General features: G+C 39.9%; 1 protein-coding gene across 1 annotated transcript in view; it reads left to right on the plus strand.

Moving 5' to 3' along the window:
• The first annotated feature begins 1,600 nt into the window (after positions 1-1,600).
• The window catches only part of LOC116053407, a 31,887-nt gene continuing 10,935 nt past the window's right edge, over positions 1,601-22,552 (plus strand). The window contains exons 1-5 of the mRNA XM_031304519.2: positions 1,601-1,787; positions 4,720-4,879; positions 18,727-18,818; positions 19,655-19,749; positions 20,336-20,552. Of these exons, the coding sequence (XP_031160379.2) occupies positions 4,785-4,879; positions 18,727-18,818; positions 19,655-19,749; positions 20,336-20,552 (499 nt within the window). The 5' untranslated portion in view covers positions 1,601-1,787; positions 4,720-4,784. The remainder of the gene's footprint in view (positions 1,788-4,719; positions 4,880-18,726; positions 18,819-19,654; positions 19,750-20,335; positions 20,553-22,552) is intronic.

The following is a 22,552-nucleotide window of genomic DNA, read 5'->3' on the forward strand; positions in this document are numbered from 1 at the left end:
AAGAACGGTGACGCTGTTATCAATCGAGTATTGATTGGTCAGTAGGCGGTGCTTTAACACCGGTTGATCTCTAATCTCCAACATAACCTGCTCCCCCTGCCTCCCCCTTGCCCCCCCTGGCTCGAATGTCAAACTCCACTTATGTGCTTCCCCCTGTTTAGTTCTGACTCTGGGGACAGCAAGCAGACCTGCCCTAGACCACCTGAGAGGTCTGGGTGGTTCGTAGTGTAGCAGCAGATCAGAAATGTATTTCGGCCCTTATCTGTTTAGTGATTTATAAACCAGCAAAAGTATTTTGAAATCAATTCTTTGAGGCACTGGAAGCCAGTATAGAGACTTCAGTACTGGAGTGATGTGATCCACTCTCTTGGTCTTAGTGAGGACTCGAGCAGCAGCGTTCTGAATCAGCTGCAGCTGTCTGATTGATTTTTTAGGGAGACCTGTAAAGACTCCGTTACAGTAGTCTAGTCTACTGAAGATAAAAGCATGGACAAGTTTTTCCAAGTCCTGCTGAGACATAAGTCCTTTAACCCTTGATATATTTTTAAGGTGGTAATAGGCTGACTTTGTAATTGTCTTAATGTGGCTGTTAAAATTCAGGTCTGAGTCCATGACTACACCAAGATTTCTGGCTTTGTCTGATGTTTTTAATGTTGTCGTTTGAAGCTGAGTGCTGACTTTTAATCGTTCCTCTTTTGCTCCAAAAACAACCACCTCAGTTTTTTTCTTAGTCATACTTCTTCTTCTTTTTTTATTTCAGTCTTGTTATTGAACATAAGAGTTACATTTTGTATTCGCAGCAGAATGAAGCAGAACTGACAAGACATTTATGACGCCACCTTTGAAAGGTGGAGTCATGAGATGAAAAAACGGGCAGTTTCCTTTTCTATTTCCTTGGTTTTATTTTAGTTTTGCTGAAGCAAGCTGAGGTTGTGTCCAAGCAAAGATACATCCAATATTGGACTGCACCTGTACTTGTAGAATCTGCATTTCAATGTTGATTTTTTTTCAAAATAATCTTTCTTCTAAAATGTTGTACAGTTTTTTTTTTTTTTTTTTTTTAAAGGCTAGTTATGTTACAATTGAGCCATTATCCATCCTGTTGTATGACCAACAGTAACAAGTTTGTCATAACATTGAAATAAAAGTTTAACCCTCCTGTTATCCTTGGGTCAAATGGGACCCATTTTCAAAAAAAGATTTTATACCAGAATGTAGGTTTCTTTCAACCAAATTGTCAAAATAAATAACGTGGATGGTTTCATAAAAAACGCTCTTCACAAGTAAAATAAATGATCAGTTCACTACTGTTATTGAATTTGGGGGGGATTTATTCAATTTCATAGCATATTGAGAAAACTAATTATGAAAGAATGTCGAAAAGAACAACAAAAACGTCGGAAGAATCGCAGCAAAAATAAAAATCGGAAAAAGTGACAAACAAATTGGGGAGAAAAAAAAGTGACAAAAGCATCGGGAAAAGAGCACCTGCCTCTGCCTTAGAAGTGAAGTATCAAAGCATGCAGCTATGTGATCAACTGTAGCTGTTACAAGAATTAGATACGTAGCAGCAGCTGCACAGAGGGCGGGGGCTCACAACGCGTTTGCTTTTACCTTCATTATAATGTTCATTAAATACAAACGGAGATGAAGCGGCTCTGAGGTCACCAGCGCTCTGACTGTGTTTGACGTCTCAACTCGAATTTTGGGGAAATATTTCTTCCTTTGCCAGCCGAAATGGAATATTACAGACGGTATATTTTTACATGAACACCTGCGTGAGAAAAGTAAGTTACGTGCTCATTCTTACAGCGTGAATTGAACTCCTGTTGGCTAGAAAGTACTACAGTAGTCTGTACTGGTAATAATAGCTTCTGGTAGCACAACAGTGGCTGTCAACACACTGAGGATGGCAGCTGTCCGTTACAGGAGTATTTCCCCTCACCGTTACATATGTTAAATATCTGTTAATGATATTAAAAATAGTGTGTTTTTTTCTAGTAGCTTGTGTAGATAAGTTAGATAGGCCTACTTTCATTTCTTATAACATGTGCGCGTGCTGTAAAGATGATAAAAACACGATTAAAAAAAAACGTGGAAATGTAATTACATTTTTATTATAGGGTACTTGCAAAAACAGATATATGTATATATATCTGTGTCTGTTTATTTTCCAAAAGTCTGCCCTTTTGTGTGAAACTTGTCAAACTATGCATTAGAACGGATTTTAACTCGTTTGGGTGTGGCAAGTTAGTTAGTGCAATATATCCAACCTCCACCATCAATGAAGGTGCCTCTGCCATGCTTGCTGTTATGCAGAAGTTGTGGCTTCAGACCACCGTTGTGACGGTCAATTCAATGAGAGAAACTGAGATAACCAGGATCTCGAAAGCTGAGACCGTTACAACTGAAGTTGGTTTTATATTGGACGTTGGATATTCGAAAAAAAAAAAAAAAATCTATTACCCCAGATACCCATGCAGGATAGGTCACACAGATGGATAGTGTTTTGACATGGGTAGGTCAAAAGATCAAGCCGCATAATAGATTTTTCGAATATCCAACGTCCAATATAAAACCAACTTTACCACGGTGCTGGAGTCTGACCACAGCTAAGAAAGTAAAAATCAACAGGAAGTGGATGAGGGGCCTACATATCAAGCAGGAAGTAGCGTTTTTTGGCACGGGCGAAGCAGGCAGGCGCCCGGGGCGGCATTTTTTCATGACACATGGGGGGGCAGCACGAGCACTTAAATCCTAAATCCTCAAATTGTGTATTATCTATCATTTCACCGTGTGGGGAATTGGCAAATTGGCACCCCAGCTTGCTGAGAAGGGAGGGGGGAGCGGGGGACAGTTCACCTCTGGGTCGAACGGGTTGCTGGGCATAGGCGCTGATACCGTTGGTGCTCCGCTAATACTGAGCACCCACGAAGCTGATCGCGGTTATGTGTCAGTTAAACTTGTCATCTCCGATCCTATCCTGAGTTGAAAGATAGCCTACTTTACGGCTTTATTATCGAGTTGATAGGCATGTGTGTTCGTGTCGGCCGTCTGAAATACAAATGTTTTTTGACTACTATTTTTTTTAAAGGGCGTGTGCCCGTGAGCACCCACGGAGGAAAACATAAATCGGCGCATAGGGGATGATAAGGATCTATCGGAGATCTACCCCAACTTTTGGACTGCTCTCAGGATTGCACTTCCTCTGCCAGTCACTGTGACTCAAGCAGAGAGGAGCTTTTCAAAACTAAAGTTGATCAAGTCATACCTGAGGTCAACCATGTCCCAGGAACGGCTCGCTGGCCTTTCCGTCAGTATCAATCGTTCCACAGGGGAGCAGATTTCATACAATAACATCATTGATGATTTTGCATCAAGGAAGGCCAGAAAGGTCAGGCTTTAGTTTTAGTTAGTGTTTTCTGTTCTCAGTGCAATAGTGTATAAGTAGATTCCCTTTAGTGCATTTTCACATTTGTGTGACGGATTTGTGCTATTTAGAATATTTATTCTATATTTTATTTGCATATTATTTTTAATATTTAATATTATTGTTGCTCTCTGCTCTTATTACATTTTTTTGTATATCTGATTGTATTTTTGGCACATTTATTATTATAATAACATAAGTGAAAGAGAAAATTATATTTCTCAATTACACAAATCCTTCATAGAACATTTGAAAAACACACTTAAGAGAATCCAGTTATTTAACTATTGCAATTACAACAGGAAACACACTATTTAAAGGACAATTCCGGCGCAAAACGAACCTAGGGGTTATTAACAGATGTGTACCCACTCTGTGCTCTCTGGGACATGTTTTCATGCTAATCTGATGAGTTTGGAGCTTTAACGGGGCTACCGCTGACCGCTGATTAGCTTGAAATGCTAGTATTCGGGGCATGGGGACACTCAAATTAAATCGCTATTTAATACCACTAAAAATGGAAACTAGCCCTGGGTGGCATTTCTACATGGGACCGTTTGTGTGTGTACACTGTGTTTTTACTGGGGTTCTGTTCAGTTGAAGGCCATAAATGCTGTGTTATAAGTTTTGATGTGTTTTAGGTGGTTTGTATTGTTGTTGCTAATGATTTGATAAGATATTGTGTCTGTAAATAGTTGTTTCCATTAAAAGTTATGAATTTTTACAATACAAATCTTTAAAGGCCGTTTTCTCAAAATGGTTTTTTTCTCATAGGCTACTCTGAGCCAGATATCTCCACTTCAGCAGCACTTACATACACCAAACTTTCAAGTTGTATTTCTATCTATATTCTTAAGGTTTTTGACAGAGGGGTTTGTTCATATATCATTCAGAGTGTGATTTATACAACATTTTATTCCTAAAAACACAGCGAAAATTGATTTTTTTATGGCTGTTGACAGTTTTTTCTGATTTAAAGATATAAAGATTTGTGCTGTATTGTAATTTCTTTTTGTTAAAATGGATTTAATAAAATTGGAATCGGACAAAGTATGGTTCACGAATTGGTGTCAAAATCGCGGTATTGTTATCGGTACCGGTATCGACAGCCCTACGTGTACGGATGAATATGTATCCACACATCTTTAAAGTGAACTGACTATGAATCGCCACTGACTGAATCAGTAGCTTTGGGCAGTGAAGCTCCACTTCTTGGTGACTGGGAGTGTCGCTGTCAGCACAGCCGCGATTCACGCTACGTTATTTCAGTGTCACTTCTGCTTGTCCAGGTGTCTCCACTTGGAATCACGGAGACGTATCTGAGCCGAAACCAGCATAGCTGAGGACATTTGTAATGGGCCACAATCAGCTCTCGCCTCAACTGAAGAAGTTCAGAGGGCTGGTGTTCATCTCCATCTTCTTTCTCATCCTGCTGCTGTGGACATACAGGTGGGCGAAATGATTACCCTGATCTGCTTCAATATGATAATGACTCAAATGTCCTGAGTTTAATTTAACCAACTCAAAGTGTGGCGTTATATGTGGCTCTGATATGGAGGATGGAGTCCATACTGGAACTACTTTTGGTCCCTATAAAAACAGTTGACAGCACAGCTGGAGAAGGAAACATCAGTGTGGCTTAAATGTGCAGCAGGTGTTCAGCAGCAGGGGCCACATCCAGTGGTGGAATGTAACTAAGTACATTTACTCAAGTACTGTACTTATTTACAAATTTGAGGTACTTGTACTTTACTTGAGTCTTTTCTTTTCATGCCACTTTCTACTTCTACTCCGCGGTTACATGCTGCCAGTCTGACGTGCCACCACTCCGACATCCTTCTATTCTGACATGCTGCTATTCCCTAACCCTAACCCCTAACCTTAACCCTAATGGAAACTGAAATTGTCGGAGTGGTGGGACGTTTGAATACAATGGAAGTGCCGCCACTCCGACAATTAGACATCAATGTCGGAGTGGTGGTATGTCGGAATGGATGGCGGAACCCCTACTCCGCTACATGTCAGAGAGAAATATTGTACTTTTTACTCTACTACATTCATCTGACAGCTTTAGTTACTTTACAAATTAAGATTTTTGCACACAAAACACATGTAGTAAATAAAATATGATGTTTTATTCAAAATTAAACTACCCAACACTATATAAGCCTTCAAGTACATCTGAAATGATTAGACCATTACGCACACAACTGTTTGGATCCTTTACAGTTTCTAAAACGCTTTAATACATTAAGTACATTTTCCTGTACTTTTACTTAAGCAACATTTTGAATGCCGGACTTTTACTTGTAATAGAGTAATTTTACAGTGTGATATTAGTACTTTTACTTAATTAAAGAATCTGAATACTTCTTCCACCACTGGCCATATCTCATGTTAATGATTAATGGAGGTGTCAGCAATGATTCACTTCATCAGGCTTCTCTTTGTGTACCGTAATTCCTCAAATAAAAGCCGGGGCATTTATTTACCTGAACTGCAGAAGGTACCAGGCTTGTATTTGAAGCAGGCTTTAAAGGGGTGATAGAATGCAAAACCGATTTTACCTTGTCATAGCTGAATAATGACAGTTTAGTGGGTAACTAGGACATACATAGAACCTCACAATCCCATTGACACCTCTTTCCTCTGCAAATCTCACAATTTGAAACTGCCTCTGAAAACGGGCGAATCTCAACGAGCCACCGAGTTGACGTCAACTCGGTGGCTCCTCCTCTTTTGGCTCTAGTCTCTATCTTTGTCACGCCCCAACATTTACATATAGTCAGCTGCAAATATGGCTTGACCCCAAAAAAATTCTAACAAAATATTTCTCAGTGGTTTACAGTAGTATTAGATGTACTTAAAAACATACTAAAAGTTTACCAAAGTTTGACTCCAAGAAAGGCCCCATTTTCAAAATGGCGGCCGTCAGGTCCTTAAAATGACCATTACTCCTTTGTATTCCTCTTTAGACCAGGAATACTGGTGCCTATTACATGTTTTGGCCATCTAGTATTCTAATTTGCATATTTGTATGATAGATAAGTGATTAAAAGTACAATTTTATATTAAAGCAATTGGTTACAAACATATTTATGTGAAAAATAAGGGTGAATACAATTACATACAATTTAATAATACAATTTCCCTTAATATACCATCCCATATTTCTCCTCCTCCTCATATCGTTTGAATAAATTCATTAGAACTGTGTGGTACTGTAAAATTTGTCAAAACAGGGCTTCCACGCGAGTTTTTAATATTTTTTATAATGCGTTTTGTTTTTTTTACCTTTTGTTTTTTATACTTTTTAAATACTTTTCTTATTTATACATATCTTTTTCTATTTTCTTCAGTTGTTTCCTCTTATTCTGGTTTATTTTTTATACTTTTTTGCACTGTGACCTTCACTAGATTTTCGATTAGTCATCACACTCTTCCTCCCATAGAGGTTGATTATAGTGATTCTCACAATTCCCAACTTGACATGGTCCACAAGCAGGCATGCATGGTAGTCCATATTAGAGCTGTAATCGGGCCTTAAAAGTTCGGCCCGAAAAGGACCGAGCCCGACAAGTACATTTTGATTGACAGCTTTTTAAAAGCCCGAAACTCGGCAGAAAGGGGAGAGAAAGAAAAAAGAGACTGTGCCGCACGCACACAGCTCTTTTGTCTTTCGTCAAGAACGAGTCATTTATACATTCTCCTGGAGCGCAAGCCCGAGCCCAGCCCGAGCCTGTGTAAAATGATAGAAATTAAGACCGAACCCGACCGAACCTGACGGAACCCGTCGAGTCCCGTCGGGTTCAGGCAGAGATCTTCAGCTCTAGTCCATATGCCCTGCAATTGTTGTTGTGTTTGGCAGGTAGTTGTGCAATTACAGTGGATCATCTGCAGGAGGCTTTCTGGGGCAGCAGTCTTACTGGTCATAACTTGCAGGAACCGGTTGTCCACCAGTTTCCATCCCCAATCCACTGTGTTCATGTCACCTTCCTTACCAATCCACACCATGATCTGGAAGTAAACTCTTTGGCAGTGGTATTTGGTTGAGGACTCAATTGGAGGCAGACGTTATGGGGTAACAAATTATTTGTCAGTAACAATTTTCTTGCTAAAAAGGTTGTAGCGCAAAGAGGCAAGTGAATCGGTACTCTTTCCGCCAAACAACACTGCCATTGCCTTGGTCCCATGGTCCTCTATGATCTCTTGCTTGATGTGGGAGCAGAAACACATTTGCACAGGACTGGATGGTTGAAGGAAATCATCCTTTCTTCCCACAAACTCAGTCTCTGCATTGAAGTTAACGATGGGGTGAGTGTTTTCACCACGTCTCTGATGCGTATTGTCTTTGATGGAAGGACCTTCGCTATAACCAGTGGTGGAGGGAGTACTGAATCTCAGTACTTAAGTAAAAGTACAAATAACCGGAGACAGTTTGCACCTTGGTCAGTGAGGGCGCTGTGTCTAGCGACCCGTGATTTACAAAGGGCTGGTTCAGTTATTTTGATGCTGAGCTTCGACAGTATCCATACTGTCCACTACCACAAACAAGGCCTGGCTTTTAAAAAAGTCCTTATCCTAACCAGCATAAAACAGAAATATGTTGTTAGAATCTGAATGCGGTTGGTTTTATTCACGGATGTATTTTATGTATTGTATGTATTTTATTATTTATTTATATTTATTATATTATGTATTTTAAGTTTTATTTTCTATAACCATGGGAACGCTCCCAATAAAAGCAAATAAAGTGTGTGAAGCAGCGAACATGGGGAGGAGATGTGAAGACGTCCAGCCAAATAAATAAGATATGAACGCGTCTTACGCTGCCTGGCCAAGGAGTAAACGACGCTGTGGAGAGAAATAGATGGCAACTATGATTTAAAAACGGGAATAATAAAAAACAAACACTTTCACTTTTACCGGAGGTTGTATTACCGAGGGTCAGCAGCGCTGCGCACTGGGCTCTGGAGCACAGGAACCGGCTTGGAAGCCGATGAAGGATCGGCGGTGCCCCATCTATAGCAACCAAACTTCACTGGTGAGACAAACGTGTGACGGTCAGGAAGACGTTTTGGCAGGGAGAAAAACTGATCAGAAAATGTAACGGAACATTGTAGAAATGTAGTTGAGTAGAAAGTATAGGTAATTGCTGCAAAATGTATGCACTATTGATTCTACTTAAGAAAAGTACAGATACCTGAAAAATGTACTTAAGTATTTGTGCTTCGTTACATTCCACCACTGGCTATAACCATCAAAAACGACTGTTGCTTTACCATAATGGCGTATGGTAAAGTCTGCATATGACTGTGCAATGGCACCGTAACTGTCACCCTTTTTCCATGCCAAGCGGTGAACCAGGGAGCCACCGTCAAGAACATAATACTCAGTTGGTGGATGGAATCCAGGACAGTTTTGTTTTATTCAGATTTCTTGCTTGAGAACTCAGTGACTGCCTGTGCTAGTTGGGGCTTATTGGCTTTACAGAAGATTTCCTTCATAGCTCATTACATCTTCCAGTGAAAATTGTCCAGTTTTCGACATGATCAGGAACTGTTGGAACAACAAAGCAGGATCAATGGTTCGATCTTGGGCAACTTTGATGGCGGAGTCATCTGCAAGGGTTTTTGCCCGGTCTTTCCGTTTGAAGGATATTCCAAAACGGGTTTTCCAATCATCTTTTCAATTATCTCATTGCCAACAGTCTTAAACTCACGCATTCACCTCCTCTTTGGCAACAATACCAGTTACAATGTTTCTCAGAGATGGGTCTGGAGAGAATGGTGTGCAAATGCTAAGCTTTTCCTTGATCTTTTCTAGATCAGAGTGATCTCTTTTCATCCTTGCTTCTCAGAATTCTCGGTTCTGCTCGCTGGTCGTGTAGGTGAGGTCATTGAATTCCTGCATGGCGTTGTTGTATTCAGATGTGATGGGTGTAGACGTGGTCCACAATGCTCGCATTTCTTCAGTCATTCCACTTCCATGGGTCAAGCCTCCACTGCTTTTCAAGGATCGCATCAATGTCTGCTCGATGACAAGGTCAGAGCTAAGGCCTGCCCAGTACTGGTTAAATAACTTTTACATTTAATGTCAAGTCTGTTTTTAAGCAAAAAAAGGGTATGTCCAAAAACACATAGCCTACTGAGTAGGAGTTACATGACATAGGCTAAACCGTTTACATCTCTGGTTCACCCCAAACAACCTTACAGTAATCTCACAAAATCATGTATTCCATAAGTATGTAATCATGTCAGTGCAAATTAGACAAGTCCAATGGATTCATAGACCCAGACAACATGGGGTTAGACACCAAGATTACTTGGCTAGGTCAAATATTGAAGGATTTAGGATTTTTTTAAGGGTGTTCTGCCCATCTTGGACGCCATCTTGAAAATTACACCTTTCTAGTGGTCAAACTTTGGTAACCTTTTAGTATGTTATTAAGGACACCTAATACTACAAAAAACAGCTGAGAAACCTTTTCTTTGAATTTTTTTAGGGTTGTGTTTTTTTTTTCATATATGCGGCCGCCTAATAGGCTACACCACTGATCTGAGATCATGTAGTCTTCTGAATAGGTTGCGCAGATCTCAGAAATTGTATACATTGTTCATCTGCTATTTTACCACCTAATTCATTTCAGAGACTTTTTTTATGCAAGAAATCAACTATTTAGAGGTCAAATATGGGCCGTTTTATGAAAATTTATGGCTAATTGCAAATTTTGTCCGACTGTGTGTCGGAGTTCAGCGGACAGTGCTGCCTGGGTTGCTGCCTCGCCGCCCGGCCTGTCTTCCTTCACAGACCCCAGCCTGCTGTGAGATAGATGGAGCTCCGTCACAGCCCACGGTGCTCCATACCCGCACAAAGTCACCATTTCTCGGTTACTGGACTACCAAACGCCACTGCCCTGACAGAGCTCCAGAGGCTGCAGCTCCCCTCTTCCTGCTAAATGGCCGGTGTGTGTGAGTGACAGAGCGGTCAGCGAGCTTGTTACGCCCGCAAACTCTTACCACAGGTTCCAGTTAATCTTATAATGGATATGTGTGTTGAGTTATTTAAACAAACGATCGGGGAAATAAACGCCTCTTGTCCGCCAATCTCATTGATATAACCCGCGGCTGGATGGAGCTCTATCAATGAGAGCTAGCTAGCCTCCTCCTAGACCTCTGAAATTCACAAAAATGCATTAAATTTAAATCGGACAAAAGTGTTAGCTAAGCTTTGTAAGGCCTTAGGGTAGCTGTGATATACATGCCGTGATGAAATTCAAACTGTAAATATACTCTAGTTATGCTGAAAGTGTAGCTAACTAGACGCGATCTTTCCCCATAGGATTGAACAGACACTAGCAGCTAACAAAACCCCTATAATTCACAAAAATGCATTAAATTGAAATCGGACACAATTGTTAGCTTTATAAGACCTTGGGGTAGCTGTGATATACATGCCCTGACGAAATTCAAACTGTAAATACTCTATTATGCCAAAACTGTAGCTAACTAGCCGCGATCTGTACACATAGGATTGAACGGACACTAGCAGCTAACGAAACCCCTACTATTCACAAAAATTTATTAAATTGAAATCTGACACAATTGTTAGCTTTATAAGACCTTGTGGTAGCTGTAATATAAGTGGCGTGACGAAATTCAAACTGTAAATATACTCTAGTTATGCCGGCAGCTGGCAGCCCCGAGTCCAGTCACCGAGAAACGGTGACTTTCACTGGGTATGGAGGTTGCCGCTTTCTCGTCAGACTGTGTGGAGCTCCTAAAGTCCTCAGTCCTCAGTCTCAGAAGTGAATTTAATAACGAAATAGCAGACAAACAATGTATAACTTTGTAGTGTCTGAAATATGAGACCTGCTGTCTCGTCTCCAATGTATTTGTATGTGGTTCGCTCAAACCAATCAGCACACAGCTCATCTAAATATTCATGAGCGTACCATATTTGGAAGAAACGCTCTTGTTACAAATAGGGCCATATTCACAGGGTAGTTAAGGGCCCATAAAATAGCATTCGGGCAATTTTCAGCCCAACCAATGTTACATACCATATTAGGAGACCTTAAGGAACAGTGTGAAACCCCTATATAATCATTCCATCACCCCTTTAATTAGAGGCAGGCCTTTATTTCTAATTCCATCTGTTTGATGAGTATAATTGTTTTAAATAAACTGTTTTAAATGAAAAGCCATAGCATTCCAGTGGACAGAGAGCGTTCATTTTTTAAGAAACATTTGCAAAAATATCACCATATACCATAGATATATATACTGATGTACCGTATATATATATATATATACACTGTATATATATATATATATATATATATATATATATATATATATTAGGGCTGTCAATCGATTAAAAAAATTAATCTAATTAATTACAGACTCTGTGATTAATTAATCGAAATTAATCGCATACATAATTAACGGTGCCTGAACCGATACTTTTTAAGAAAGTAAAAAAAGAAAAGAAAACAAAGGGTACTAAACAACAGTCGGTGACATTAAAGAACGGCTTGTTTATTGCTAAGGCCATATGGTCAAAATTAAATGATTTAATAATAATGTATAACAATAACAATAACTTATTTCACTAGTAAATTGCTGTTGAACGACAAAAACAACCACCAAGGACATTTACAATAACTTCAAATGCACCACGAAGCTGTAGTTTACCAGTTTCATTGAACGCACCGTCTGTGTTGTTTTTCCAACAGCAGCTCAGCAGCTGCAGATTGTGACGGGTTGACTCACAGGAAGTTGGCTTTGAATGCGAAGAGCGTATCAGACCGTAGTGCATGAGGACACGTGGTTGAGCTTTTGTGTGAGAAAGTTTGCGGTGTTGTTGTGTGTGTTTTGTTTGTTTTGCTTTATTTTCTACAAATAACTTTATTTCAGAAGGATTGTTAGAAGTAGGTTAGACTAAGTGGAGAGAGTATTTTGCGGGAGTATCGGCCGATGGCCTGTATAGGTCCGGTATACGATACAATTGCATATATTCTCTATCATGGCTGGTAATCCAGACGATAGTTGTTGTAGCATGGATGAGTTGGATCCAGAAGATGGGAACTGGCAGATAAAGAGGATAAATAAAGCAAAGCGGGTTAGAGGAGTTAAAGAGAGTGAGGAGAAATGGAATATCGTTGTGAGGTTCAAAGAACCAGGAGTGAAGAGTTTGGATCCATTAAAATTGACGAAAATAATTAAGAATCAGGTTGGCGAGGTTAAATATGCTAGGATTCTCAATGATGGCAATCTATTGATTGGATGTAGCTCTGAAGAGCAGCTTGAAAGAGCTTTAAAACTGCAAGATGTTGGGAAAACAGTGGTGGTGAAGGAGGTGAAAGTGGGTGAACAAGGAAGTAAAGGAGTGATTTATGGTATTCCTTTAGCAGTTGAGATGAAGGAGCTGGTTAGAAATGTAAAAGAAAAATGTGATGCTGTTCAGAGTGCAAAGCGTTTGACCAAGGGGGTTGAGAAAAAAGAAACCGAGTCAGTTTTGATTCAGTTCAGCACAAAAGAGTTGCCTGCAGAACTATATTTTGGATATATGAGATACAGGGTAAGAGAGTTCACTCATAAGCCAATGAGATGCTACAGGTGTCAGAAGTTTGGTCATGTAGCTAAGGCGTGCAAAGGGACTAAAAGATGTGCTAAATGTGGTGGGGAACATGATTATGGGGAATGTGGAGAGGGGGTAAGACCTAAATGCTGTAATTGTGGAGGGAGTCACAGTGCGGCCTACTGGGGGTGTGACGCAATGAGAAGGGAGAATGAGATTCAGAGTGTGAAAAGGAAGGATAGAGTTCCTTATACAGAAGCAGTTAAAAGAGTGGAGCAAACAAAGAGGGTTAATGAAGGAAATGTTAGACAGGAAATAGCAACAGGGAATGCATGGGCACAGCAACAAGAACATGTAAGAGAGAAAGAGAAGGGGAAAAAGGCAAAGGCAGCAGTTCAGCATTTGGGCATGCGAGAATTAAAATGGGAAGAAATAAGAGACTGTCTTGCTGTACACCCCAGTCAGGACGTAGGTAAAGGATGATCTTATTTATTATGATCATTTTCCAATGGAATGCAAGGAGTCTGTTGGCAAATGGTCAAGATTTTAAACAGTTTATAGATAGTAGGAGTGTAAAACCTGATGTAATGTGTATTCAGGAAACATGGTTAAAACCTAGATTTGATTTTGTGTTATCTAACTATATTGTCATCAGACGAGATAGAGAGCAAGGAAGTGGTGGGGGTTGTGCTACCTTTTTAAGGAAGGGTGTACCCTACAGGGTGTTAGGTACAGGGAAGGAACAAGAATATGTGGTAGTGGAAGTATGGGCAGATAGAAAGAAAATAGTGATAATAAATTATTATAATCCTTGTAAACAGTTAGAATTAAATAAATTAGAGGAAATAGCAGGCCAGGATAGAGATAATGTTTTATGGTGTGGAGATTTTAATGCACACAATACACTGTGGGGAGGGGAAAAGACAGACAACAATGGACAGGTGATTGAGGAAGTAATGAATGATAGGGACTTAGTTTGTTTGAATGATGGTAGTAGGACTAGGATTGATATTAGAACTGGTAAAGAGTCAGTATTAGACCTCACATTTTTGTCTAGTAGAATGGCTCCAAAGTGTGAGTGGGAAGTGCATGGAGAAGGCACTATTGGAAGTGATCATTACTCAATTATATGTAAGCTGAATGTTGTTGTAAGGGTGAGCACAGAAGATAGTCACGGAAGGTGGGTTTTCAAAAAGGCAGACTGGAAGAGATTTATGGAAACAAGTGATTTGTATAGTAGTTCAGTCCAAGAAACAAATGATGTTGAAATAAATGAACTTGAGTTGCGACAGAGTATTTATATGGCTGCTATGGATGCAATACCAAAAAGTTCAGGAAAACTAGTAAGAAAAGCGGTTCCATGGTGGAGTGTTGAATGTGAAGAGGTAGTTAGGGAAAGGAACAGAGCTTTTAGAAGATTAAAAAGAACCCATAACTTTCAACATTTGATTGAATATAAGCAAGCACAGGCAGTGGTGAGAAGGAGTATAAGGCAAAGGAAAAGAACATACTGGAGGAATTATTGTAGCTCAATTGGAAGTGCTATTAATATAAATGATGTATGGGGAATGATCAAGAAAATGGAAGGTATTAGAAGAGAGTGGAATTATCTAATTCTTTCAGACGGAGGACAGTTGGCTGTATCAAACCTAGAGAAAGCAGAAATGATGGTGAACACATTGAGTAAGGTACATAGTTCCAGTAATCTTTCAGAAGAAGAAAGAAGGAGTAGGGAAGAAACAAGGAGTATATATGCTGAGGTTATTCGAAAGAAAGAAAAATTAGAGGATAAATATAATGTTCCTTTTACCCTGAGAGAGTTAAGAAATGCATTGGATAAGTGTAGGAATTCGGCTCCTGGTAAAGATGAAATCTGTTATAGTATGTTAAGACATTTAAGTGATACGGGGATTCAGAAGGTTTTAAATGTGTTTAATAAAGTTTGGGAGGAAGGAAAGATTCCTGTAGGATGGAAGGAAGCAGTTATTGTTCCAATAAGAAAACTGGGAAAAGATGCTAGTAATCCAGCGAATTATAGGCCAATAGCTCTAACTTCTCACTTAGGTAAGTTAATGGAAAGGTTGGTGAATGGAAGGATGATGCACTTTATTGAAGAAAGGGGGTTGATGGCTAGTTGTCAGAGTGGTTTTAGAAAGGGAAGGAGTACTATTGATTCAATCATATGTTTTGAGGATGAAATAAGAAAAGCACAGATAAAGAAAGAGACTGTCTATTTTTAGACGTGGAAAAAGCATATGATATGTTATGGGTAGAGGGTCTTTTAATCAAGATGCATTTGCTAGGAATTGGGGGAAATATGTTTAACTGGGTAATGGACTTTTTAAATAATAGCAGTATTCAGGTGAAAATAGGGACAGAAACATCTAGAAGGTGGTTGGTAGAAAATGGGACACCTCAAGGTAGTGTTATTAGTCCATTACTGTTCAACATAATGATTAATGATGTTTTTTCTAATGTTCAGTCAGGAATTGGAAGGTCATTATTTGCAGATGATGGTAGCCTATGGAAAAGGGGGAAGAATGTTAAGTATACTCTGAAGAAGGTACAGGAAGCTTTAACCCTAGTGGAGGATTAGGGAAGGAAATGGGGGTTTAGATTCTCTATTGAGAAGACTAAGTCTATGTTTTTTACGAGGAAGAAAATAGATGAAAGTATAAAACTAGAGTTGTATGGTAGGACTTTGGAAAGGGTTAAAAGTTTTAAATTTCTGGGTGTGTATTTTGATACAGGACTTACATGGAGGGATCATGTTTCAAAAATAGTAGACAAATGTAAAAGGGTATTGAATTTAATGAGATGTCTTGCTGGAATGGAATGGGGAGCAGATGTAGCTTCTTTGAAGCAAATTTATGTATATTTAATTAGAGCAAGAATTGAATATGGGTGTTTGGTTTATGGATCTGCAGCCAAGTCAGTTTTAGCTGGATTAGATATAGTCCAAGCTAAGGCCCTGAGAATATGTACAGGAGCTGTGCGATCTTCTCCAGTGTGTTCTTTGCAGGTAGAAACAGGAGAAATGCCACTCTGGTTGCGGGGAAAGCAACTTCAGGCTAACTATTGGGTCAACTTGATGGGTCAAAGGTGTGATCACCCAGTTAAAGTAACAATTCAGAGAAGTTGGGAGAGAGAGGTGGCAAGAATTTCAAGTTTTGGATGGACAGGGGAGACAGTGGCACAGGAAATGTCTATTCATGATAAGGACTTTTGTCCTGGAGTGCTGTGGCCATCAGTTCCTTTATGGCAATTGGAGGTCCCAAAGACTGATTTAGACATACTTGGGATTAAGTTAGAAAATCCTGAATCAGATTTAGTGCGTGAATTCCAGTGTCATATAATAGAAAGGTATCAGGAACACTTATTAATGTTTACTGATGGTTCAAAGGATCAAGAAACAGGTGCTACAGGAGCAGCTTTTGTTGTTCAGAGGTGGAATGCCCAAGCGAGTAAGAGAACCTCAAATTTCCTAAGTGTGTTCACAGTGGAGTTATATGCAATCCTGATGGCATTACAATGGACTGAGCAGATTCAGAACCAGAAAGTGTTGATATGTAGTGACTCTGTGTCAGCTATCAATAGTATTGGGAAAGGGTCATCAAAGAGTCGACAAGACCTTGTGTATGATATTCTTCTGGCAATTCGAGATGTAAAAGCATTGTGTGGCAGGGAACAATTTTAAAATGGCAACAGCTCTGGGAGCAAGAAAACAAAGGAAGGCATTTATTCTCAATTTCTAGGAAAGTAACTGACTCAGTTAATGTTTGTAAAAGAGGGGAAGGTAGACGTAAGGAAGAGGTTATTATTTCTAGAATGAGGATTGGTCACACATTGCTGAACAGTACTTTATTTATTTTAGGTAAACATCAGAGTGGTTTGTGTTCATGTCAGGAACCTGAGACAGTGCATCATGTTTTGATTTCTTGTCGAAATTATGACCGACAAAGACTAGATCTACTCAGAGAATTGCGGGAAATTGGTTTGGAAGAAGTATCTCTGAAGAGTATTTTAGAAGTAGGATCAAGTGGGAGGGGAAAACGTTGTTTGTTTAAATTTTTAATAGACACTGGACTGTATAACAGGATATAATGCACTGCGGTGCTAGTTCCATAGATGGCAGCAATGCAACTTTTTGGATGCCGGCTGCCGTAAAATCCCAAAGAAGAAGAAGAAGAAGAAGCTGCAGATTGTTACATCCTGGTGTTGAGTCACAGTCCTCTACAGTAAAACACAGTCAGACTTTATACCGTTCAGCGTTAGCCGTCAGCATTGTAACCGTGTTTAATCCAGCTACTAGCTAGCGGTAGGCTAACGTTAGCTGCTGTCGAGTATAGTGTTAACTAGCTAGCGGTAGGCTAACGTTAGCTGCTGTCGAGTATAGTGTTAACTAGCGTCACATGCAGCGGTGTTTGTGTTGCCTGTATCGTCTTCAGAGCACCAGAGAGAAGTTCAGACATATCAGTGGCACCAGATTTCGGTAGCCAGGGTTGGCAGGAAGAAGATTTTTACAAGTAAATGTTCCAGTTAATGATCCAGGCAGCACATTCTCGTCTCCCTCCTTCATTTTACAGTCCAATGGTGGCTAGAACGGCTCTGGGTCAAACGTCAATATGGAATGGATTCATCTGCGTTAATCTGCGTTATTTTTTTTTAACGCGTTATTTTTTCTCAGATTAATTAATCGAAATTAACGCGTTATTTTGACAGCCCTAATATATATATATATATATATATATATATATATATATATATATATATATGCACCTGTACGTTACTACACTTGGCTGAGTAACACATACAGCCGCATTGACTAAAATAATCCAGAAAAACAAAGTGTGGAAAAAAGCATCAATATATTGTTGAATCTGTTAAATTAAATTGGTAGAACTGTACATTCCGATTAACTTGAATGCACATTATATGAAAGGCACTTAGGAGATTATCCACACTAATCTTTCCCCAGCCTTAATTTGATGCTGGCCTTTATTTGTCCGTGTTGACACTATCAGAGGCCCGGCTTTTAATTGACTACCGGTTTTTATTTGAGGAATTACGGTATTTGCATGAGTAAGCTTAATGTTTTCACATCACATGCAACCTATCACATGCAACCATTTTAGTGTTTAGTTGGAGGGATCTTCTTCACTCGATGCTCCACCTGTTGCATGCTGCTCTGCACTCTGATTCAGGGATGAGACCTGCATGTCTTGTTAAGTTACCGCCTTCTTGGATTTTATTTTCTGATTTTGCGCTTATTCTGAAAAAATGTGCCAAATGGAAGAAGTCAGTAGACATCCTTATTTCGGTGCACAGACAGACTGTAGGGAGCGCTTTCACTAGTCATCACACATTTCTAATGTATGACTTATGTAAGAGGAACAACTGAAATGTTTACACACATTTAGGGCGTTTTCACACCTGCCTTGTTTAGTTCGGCTGAATCGCACTGGAGTCCATAAGCCCCGCTGGTTTTGCCATCAGTGGACAACCGTCATAATTACTACGGCCACTAGAGGTCTTTGTCACTTGGTGTAAACATCTTGTTTGTCATTTTTTCTTGGGAGGACAATCTCTTTTGTTTCTGTAAATGGAGAAAAGTGATGGAGTAAAAACTACGGAAGCAGAACAATATGCTTCATAATCAAAAATGATGCTGATTATTTTATATGACCTCATTAAAACGGTCTGTGGATCCGCAGGCCTTTCTGGATCATCCAGTCCTTGACCCCGTACTACCAGGCAACCAGTGAGATCCCAGTGCAGCTGAAAGTGACTCCACCAGGACAAATAGGTAAACCAACCGTTGCTGAGTGCTGCTCAGTGTTTTGGGGGAAATGTAAAATGTCTTTGTCCAACGTCTACCTTAAAGAAAACGTCCCTGTTCCTGTTCACCCCAGCTGATGTTTGTTATCTAACTTCCCATTTCTTGTTTGTGTCTCTTTCATCATCATTGTCGACCTATTATATTCATTGTCTTTCACTGTTTCCTTTTCTTACATTGCTTTCTTCCCATATACTCTCATCAGAATTTTTTTTGTAAACTTGTAAACGTGTAAACTTGTCATTTATTGATTTATGTATAAGATTTATGTTGTGTATAACGTGCAAAAAATGTACTGGCAGCAAATGTCTTTTATGAGTATGTCTGTTCTTGCAATACAATATAGCGACTCAAAAGATATTTAAAAAAAAAGGGTATGATTATGTTATGCCTAAGGGTTAGGGAAATATAGTCATAGGAATAAAGGCCAAACCCCCGAAATAAAGACGCAGGTTTTGGTAAAAAGTGTCCTTTTATTGTGAGATTATCCAACCTAAACATTTCTATATCTTTCTGGGCCCTATCTTGCACCCGGTGCAGCACCCAACGCAAGTGTCTTTCCTAGTTTAAGTACACTAAGTACAACCATTTTGAACCATACACCCGGTGCATGGATCCTTTTTTTTCGCCGTCAAACTAGCAAAAGTGGATTCGGACACGCCCTAAACGCACCTGCACCATGTGCTTCACGCCATGCGCTTAGATCGTTAAAATAGGGCCCTATGTGTATTTGCTGCTACTGCAGAGAAACATGCAACTTTTGTGGAAAGACGCTTCAGCTCAGTTTAACTTTTTTCCTCATGCAGCTCCTCAGGGACAAAGATTGTCTCTCGTGGCAGTTACCGGGACCAAGACGGTGCTGGTGGCAGCTTATCAGGAGCACCGCACAGACAAAAAGGAGGTCAGTGAAGAGAGCAGAACACCAACTCAAGTTCTACTCCCTGTGGTGCTCAGTGGATTCAACCATACACTGTATATAGAGATGGACGACGCGTCTCCACTTCCTCCCACTTTACTAAAAATGAAGCCAAAATATCCCGAAAACAGGAATGTACTCAGAATGGGCCTTTGGGAGGACATATATGAAGCGAGGGTCTAGGGGGTCCTCCCCCAGGAAATTTTGAGAATAAAAGACTTCATTTCTTGCATTCTGATACATTTTTACATTACATTTACATTTGACATTTTATACACATTTATAGTGAAAACATCTTTATTTATGTCAAGAAAAACACAAAATTCTGTAACTTTTTTCCCAAAGGAGCACATTTTGCTCCTAAGTTGAAACATTTAGGAGTGACTTACATAAGGTAACTGCTATTACTGTTGTGCTAAAATAATATGAAGATATAAGATTAAAAAGTTGAACGTATAAGGGAATAAAATAAAGCTGTGAAATTCAAAATGCCAGGATAAAACTGTAGGTTTTTAAGTTGACATGCTCCTCTTAATGTAATAACATCCCGATTCTTGTCTTGTGGTGTCAGGTTCGTGTCATTGCCGTGGTGCTGAGGAGCGAGACGGTTGCCTATCACTGCATCTTCCGTTGTCAGGAGCAACTGCGCATCTCCTCTGGTGTCAGCAACATCCACAGTGATCACTTTGGCTTTGCGTACGGGACAGCGAACATCATGTGTCCTCTCCCCTCAGGCTGTGAGACCCCATCTCATATCGCTGTGACCTCTGCTGCAGCTTTCTCTGAAGGTACTGTAGGGTTCAACCCATTCTCACTCGCAGTGCACCCAAAAGCGACGCTTGGTCAGGTGCTTTCGGCATTTGTCACCGACACAAAAAGTCTCTTTTAGCGTCTCAGTCAGACGCAGGGGGTTTCAACTGAAATGCGCTTGGTTGGGACTCTTGGTGTCACTTTTTGACGCTCTGGGTCGGGACCATAGGGAGTCATTTAAAAAATGTATGTTTAACAGGAATAGATGGTGGGTGGGGTTACAAAATGTACGTTTCAGTGACGCGCAAAACAAGAACGGGACACAAACCCCGGTCTCCTGGGTGAAAGTTCTGTGTTGTTTGACCCATCCACCACCCCAACCAAGCTCCTTATGCAAATTCTTGGTCTTTCATACTACTCGCTACCGTTATCGCTCTTAATACTACGTCATCTTACAGCACCACGGTGGAGCTGCTGCTCTGCCCGGTGCGTTTCATACAAGGGTGATCTGATCGGTATCTGACGCTGAGAGACACTGACCAAGCGTCAATATTTCCAAGTTGGGATTGAGAAGTGGGTTTTTAGTGCCAGGGCTCTAGGGATGGCAATGTCGGTCTGTTGGTCCCCCACGTTGGTCGAGACTGAGATAATGAATGAATGTTTGGCTTTGGTGATCCTCTGACTTTTCCTCAGCAGGTCAAAGTTTTTACTTCAAGGTCAAGGTCCTATGACATGTTGCTTTTTGGATGCTTTAATATAGGCCTTAGTGGTCCCCTAATACTGTATCTGAAGTCTCTTTTATATAGACCTTAGTGGTCCCCTAATACTGTATCTGAAGTCTCTTTTATATAGACCTTAGTGGTCTCCTAATACTGTATCTGAAGTCTCTTTAATATAGACCTTAGTGGTCCCCTAATACTGTATCTGAAGTCTCTTTTATATAGGCCTTAGTGGTCCCCTAATACTGTATCTGAAGTCTCTTTATATAGGCCTTAGTGGTCCCCTAATACTGTATCTGAAGTCTCTTTATATAGGCCTTAGTGGTCCCTAATACTGTATCTGAAGTCTCTTTTATATAGGCCTTAGTGGTCCCCTAATACTGTATCTGAAGTCTCTTTTATATAGACCTTAGTGGTCCCCTAATACTGTATCTGAAGTCTCTTTTATATAGGCCTTAGTGGTCCCCTAATACTGTATCTGAAGTCTCTTTATATAGGCCTTAGTGGTCCCCTAATACTGTATCTGAAGTCTCTTTATATAGGCCTTAGTGGTCCCTAATACTGTATCTGAAGTCTCTTTTATATAGGCCTTAGTGGTCCCCTAATACTGTATCTGAAGTCTCTTTTATATAGACCTTAGTGGTCCCCTAATACTGTATCTGAAGTCTCTTTTATATAGGCCTTAGTGGTCCCCTAATACTGTATCTGAAGTCTCTTTATATAGGCCTTAGTGGTCCCCTAATACTGTATCTGAAGTCTCTTTATATAGGCCTTAGTGGTCCCTAATACTGTATCTGAAGTCTCTTTATATAGGCCTTAGTGGTCCCTAATACTGTATCTGAAGTCTCTTTTATATAGACCTTAGTGGTCCCTAATACTGTATCTGAAGTCTCTTTTATATAGGCCTTAGTGGTCCCCTAATACTGTATCTGAAGTCTCTTTAATATAGACCTTAGTGGTCCCCTAATACTGTATCTGAAGTCTCTTTTATATAGGCCTTAGTGGTCCCCTAATACTGTATCTGAAGTCTCTTTTATATAGACCTTAGTGGTCCCCTAATACTGTATCTGAAGTCTCTTTTATATAGACCTTAGTGGTCCCCTAATACTGTATCTGAAGTCTCTTTTATATAGACCTTAGTGGTCCCCTAATACTGTATCTGAAGTCTCTTTTATATAGACCTTAGTGGTCCTCTAATACTGTATCTGAAGTCTCTTTTATATAGACCTTAGTGGTTCCCTAATACTGTATCTGAAGTCTCTTTTATATAGACCTTAGTGGTCCCCTAATACTGTATCTGAAGTCTCTTTCCCGAAATT

Source organism: Sander lucioperca, chromosome 20 (assembly GCF_008315115.2).
Source record: "Sander lucioperca isolate FBNREF2018 chromosome 20, SLUC_FBN_1.2, whole genome shotgun sequence".
Taxonomy (NCBI): domain Eukaryota; kingdom Metazoa; phylum Chordata; class Actinopteri; order Perciformes; family Percidae; genus Sander; species Sander lucioperca.